The 5,338-nt window shown below is 37.6% G+C and overlaps 1 protein-coding gene across 1 annotated transcript; it reads right to left on the reverse strand.

The window, feature by feature from the left end:
* Positions 1-3,956: 3,956 nt before the first annotated feature.
* LOC110893925 lies at positions 3,957-4,286 on the reverse strand. The gene has a single exon (XM_022141082.1). It carries the CDS (start codon positions 4,284-4,286, stop codon positions 3,957-3,959), a length of 330 nt encoding a protein of 109 aa, XP_021996774.1.
* Between the last annotated feature and the right edge of the window lie 1,052 nt (positions 4,287-5,338).

Here is a 5,338-nt window from a genome sequence, read left to right on the forward strand (position 1 = left end):
AGAAAATTTGAAAAAGCCAAAAACATGATAAAATGCAAAATGAGTTTTATTGTAAAAAGAGGAAATGATAGTACATTAGTGGACTATCACAACATGCTAAAGAATTGGATAGTTAAAAATGTGATAAACAATCTCACTACGGATATGCCAGTAGGTTTTTGCACATTTAGTAGATTGTGAAGAGATATAAACCTAAAATTTCAAACTTGATTATTTTGTGGGTAACATTTCTTGGATATATAGGTAACCCCTGAAATCTTGTTTGAAAGGTCCCTCTTTCTGAGATACTAGGTCTTTATACTCAGTAATATCTGGGGTATTATCCCGGGACTTCTGCTGAATGGAAATTCTGACCTAGTCTCTGTATAATACTTTCTATAAATGCTTGAAACATAGCACAGCCCTCAGAAAAATTGATGAAACAATAAAATTGATAATCATTGCTGTTGAAGAAAAGATCCTCTAAAGGGGACACACCAAAAGTCGAGCCGTCATCTCTCTGCTGAACGAAAGTTCTGACCTGAGCTCTCACGGTTTCGCATCTAACCCCTTACAGATATCATCTATGGTATACTCACCTGTAAGACTGAATATTGGGATCTGGATACGGGAGTATATTCAAGTAGTGGGACACGCGAGTAAGTTTAAGTGCTTAAAACATTAATATCATATCTCTATCTCGAAACAGTTAAAATTTGTGTGAAAATTTAAAGTGGACCTATATACTGACAATCTAAGTGAATTGTTTAGAACTTAAAATGAAATGAAGCTTAACGGTGTTGGTGATTTGTCTCATAAACTGATATGATCCTCCTACACAAACTCACAAAAATATTGTTTGTAAATATTTCTTTACTGTATTGCTTTATAATCAAAAATCCAAAAAGATTTTTAGTGTGTTTTAGCATAAACTTTTGAATAATTGAAAAAAGATTTTCGATAACTGGTGTTGGAAAGCTGATTTTCAAAGTTCCAAGTGCTAAACATGATGAGCATGTAGTAAGGGGGAGTCTGGGTTTAGAAACAAATGTGTTGTGATCAAATTTACAAGTGGTTCATCATGAGTATAGTTAAAATTTGAAGGGGAGTCTGAATACTTAAATTTGAAATGTTTAAATGTGTGAAATTTATTTTGAGGTAGAGATTGTGCAGGTGTAAGTCTGAGCCAGGTGACAATCCTGAGCTGGATGAGAGCCAGGGCATGATCTTGGAACAACTTTAGTAGAGCCAGGTTGATCGATTCTAAGAAGCTTGTGTTTAGAAGAGCAAGGTTTCCGATACCTGAGGACTCAGTGGAGAAAGTTTGAGCCAGGCAATGATTTTAAACCTGTGCAAGCCAGATTACGATCCTGAAGCAGATGATGCTGATGAACTTAAGGAATGCCAACACATTGTAAAGGGGAGTCAGAAGATATTGAAGAGAAGATAGAAAGAGTAAAGCCCAGAGACTGATAAAGACTGAAGACGTGAAGACTCGACACGAAAGACTCGTCAACATCTGAGGGGGAGTCTGTTAGTGCATGCATCTATCGTCTTTGTCTTGTATCGAGTCTTACTCTAGATTGTTTAGATCAGGGCACGTTGTACGAGAAAATAGGATAGTTTAGTGTGTAAATGGTCTGATTCTGCTTGAGAGGGCTATTCCGCTTGAAATGACTTTGAGTCATTTTCAAGCGGAATCACATTGTTTGTTATTTCGCTTGAGCCATTTTCAAGCGAAATCAGCTTGCCTATATAAGGCTTGTTCGAGCGAAATCAGAAGTTAGTTGTAACTTTTATGATTTTGGATACCGAAGTGCTGCCGGTTTTTCCAGTGAATGTTATTGTTGTTAAATCAATCTAAAAGGTGTTTAAAGTGAAGAACAAGCTGTTTCTAAGTCAGTTTCTTAGTTTTCGCCTCTGAAACTGATCAAAACTTTTCTGATCGACTCGTTTGGGTCAGCTACACGATCCTACAAATTTCACCTTTATAACTGACAGGCAAAAGGTAACTATTGTTCAATGATTTACTTGTTATTTTTGCATTTTCTTATTACAATGTTAACCCATTTTGTAACTATGATGCTAGGGATTAATACCTACTATACTGAAAGTGTATCCAAGCTCAGAGCACAGATATTGCCTGAGACATATACATGAAAATATGAAATCAAAATAGGGTGGTGATGAATACAAAAACCTGTTGTGGAAATGTGCATCTGCATTAACAGTTCCTGAGTTTGAAAAGGCTATGAAGGCAGTTCTTGATAAGGACAAAGGACTACATGATTGGCTAAAAGAAATTCCAAGCAAACATTGGGTCAGAGCCTACTTCACAGGTATGTAATTTACCACTTGAATTGTTTTCAGTTGACTTGTTTTGATCATGTTAATTAATTGAATTGAATATATTCCAGGCAGGGCTAGGTGTGATATTTTGCTGAATAACATCTGTGAGGTATTCAATAGGCAATTGATACAAGGTAGGGACAAGCCTATAATAACCTGCCTTGAGTATATCAGAGAGTACCTTATGAAGAAGATTGTTGTGGTGAATAACAAGATTGGCAAGTGCAAAGGCCCATTAACACCAGTTGCTACTTCTGTGCTTCAAACTGCAAAGACTGAGGCTGCAGAATACACTGTAATCTGGACTGGAGGAACAAAGTTTCAGGTTAGCACACACTTCAATGACCACCAAGACCAGAGAGTTGTGGTATTAGATGAAAGAACATGCTCTTGTAGGAGATGGGATCTAACAGGCAACCCATGTAGACATGCAGTGGCATGTATCTTGAACATGGGATTGCATGGTAAAGGTGATGGAGTTCCTGAAAAATGGGTACATCCAGTGTATTGGGTTGAGTCTTGGGTTGAGGTTTACAAGCATAATGTAGAACCAGGTAATGGCAGTGATTTGTGGCCTAAATCTGCATGCCCAACCACTTTGATCCCTCTAAAGTATCATGTCCAAATTGGAAGACCAAAAAAGAAACGAAAGAAGTCTGCATATGAGATTGCAAAGGCTAAAGTTGCAGCTTCAAAGGAAAAAAAGAAGGCTAAAGTTGCAGAATCTGTTGAGAATGTCAGCAACATGATCCCTGCAACTGGTAAGTTGCCAAGGAAGGGAGGCTCAGTGACATGTAAAATCTGCAAGGGTGTGGGGCATAACAAAAGAACTTGTGGCAAGTCTAGAAGGAAAGGGGCACAAGCACAGGCAGGGGCACAAGGTCAGGAAGAGGCACAAGGTCAGGGGGGCCACAAGCTTAGGTTGAATGTTCAAGCACAGGCTTAGATGGACTACAGTTGACATTTTTGCAGTTTGTTTCAAACTGTGATGTTTACAGTTTGTGTCAAACTGTTTTGGTACATTAGTTCATGTTAAACTGCTTAACTTTTAGTGTTAATGGTTGTTTGGTACTTATGTTTTGGTACATTATGTTCATGAAAGTGTTTATGTATGTTTGGTACATTAGTTCATGAAAATGTTTATGTAATGTTAAAGACTGCACTTTGCAGATCTGTTTTGGTATGTTAAATGCTGCATATTTGGTATTTGGCTGCACATTTCTTATGTTAAACTGTTATTTAGTATTTGGCTGCATACTTTGTACACATTTGGCTCACATATTGGTGCACATTTGGTACAGATTTGGTAAACTGTTTGGCTGCACATTTGGTGCAAATTTGGTGCACATTTGGTGCATATTTGGTAAACTGCACATTTGGTAAACTGCATAGTGTCATAAGACATTAGATGCACATGTCGGCACATTTCGGCACATTGTCATAAGACATTAGATGCACAACACATTAGATGCACATTTCGGCACATTGTCATAACAAATTAGATGCACAACACATTAGATGATTCATTACAAAAAGCCCCAAAATTTCCATTACAAACTTACAAAACAACCATATTAGCAGGTCGATAGTACAGACCAAACTTACAAAATCCAAACACAAGTCAAACCCTAACCAGACTTAACATAGTAAAACATGAACAACAAAAAGCTGAAACCTAAGATAACTTTAAGCATCTTCTTCTCCTGTGCCAATTTTTTAGCTTCTTCTTCAAGCTTCATGTTCCGAGCAAACATCTGTTTTGCATTCTCTTCATGCCGCTTAATGGTGTCCAACAGTGCAGGAATCATCACAGCCGGGTTCTCAATCTTCGGTGGCTCAGCCCAAGCAACGAATCCACAGCTTGATGGTTTGTTGCACCGGTGAAAATGACGACCTGGGTTTTGTGTTGTCCATGAGGTTCTCAGTGAGGTTGAGGCTCCACAAGTGCAAACCACCATTGTCGTTCTTCGATCTCCTGTGGGTTAGGGTTTTTTTGGGTGTGATCCCTGGTTAGGGTTTCGATAGGGAGGTTAAAGATGATGATTTAATTGTCCTGCCATAGAGGGTATTTATATTATGTGTGTTTTTTAATAAATAAATTGCTTTAATGAAAATTAAATGACCAAACTACCCCTTCAGATAAAGACAAAAAAGGGGCCTTCAAATAGTCAAAAATGAGAGATTTTGAGTTTTGGACTAAAATGGCAATAAAATGCAAACCATAGGGACCCAGATGTAAAAAGTTTGAGATTTGGACTAAAATGGCAAAACTGCCCAAACCACAGGGACCAAAATGGTAGTTTACTCAAGTTAAAATAATATAATTAATGTTTAAAAATTTATGTACGAGCCACCACCCACCTCACCGCACCAACTTCATCTTCCCCACTCTTCACCCCACCACCATTTCCACCTTTCACCACTACCATAACACCTCCACAACCTCAACCCCCCCCCCCCCCCCCCCCCGGAAAAAAATGCCACTACCATACCACCACCCACTCTTCAACAAGCTTAATAATCAATCAATTGTTCCCCAGTTTTTAAACCTAATTTGTCAGTTGTATATTGCATCTTACCAGAAGCAACAACTCAAAATCAATCGACTAGGTTCATCTCCCCCACACTACTCGTACTAGTTAATCAGGTTAGTGATCTTATCTTCTTCTGTTTCAACTTCAGTAATTTAATATTACATGCGAAAATTGATCATTCAATGAACTCGAAACTTGTTTACTTGACTAAAGCTTGAGAATTTAGTGATTTTGGTTTGATAAAGTTTCTATAGCCTCTTAGGTTTTCAAATAGTTTGTTGATATATGTTGTTTGTTGCATTCTGCATTGAGTTCAATCAATGAATTCGGTTGTTATTGGAGAATTGATGATCATGTATCGTTTATGGTCGATCGTATGTTGAGATGTAAAGAATTATTTTAATTTAATTGATTGATTTAATATAGTAACGTTCTGTTTTGTAGGTGAGTTTGATTGAATTAGCGGCTGAAGAATG

The sequence above is a fragment of the Helianthus annuus genome, chromosome 2, assembly GCF_002127325.2.
Source record: "Helianthus annuus cultivar XRQ/B chromosome 2, HanXRQr2.0-SUNRISE, whole genome shotgun sequence".
NCBI lineage: Eukaryota > Viridiplantae > Streptophyta > Magnoliopsida > Asterales > Asteraceae > Helianthus > Helianthus annuus.

Bases quoted from the DNA above. Each gene is read 5' to 3' on its own strand.
- LOC110893925 (XM_022141082.1), bottom strand. From the start codon at position 4,286: ATGGTGGTTTGCACTTGTGGAGCCTCAACCTCACTGAGAACCTCATGG.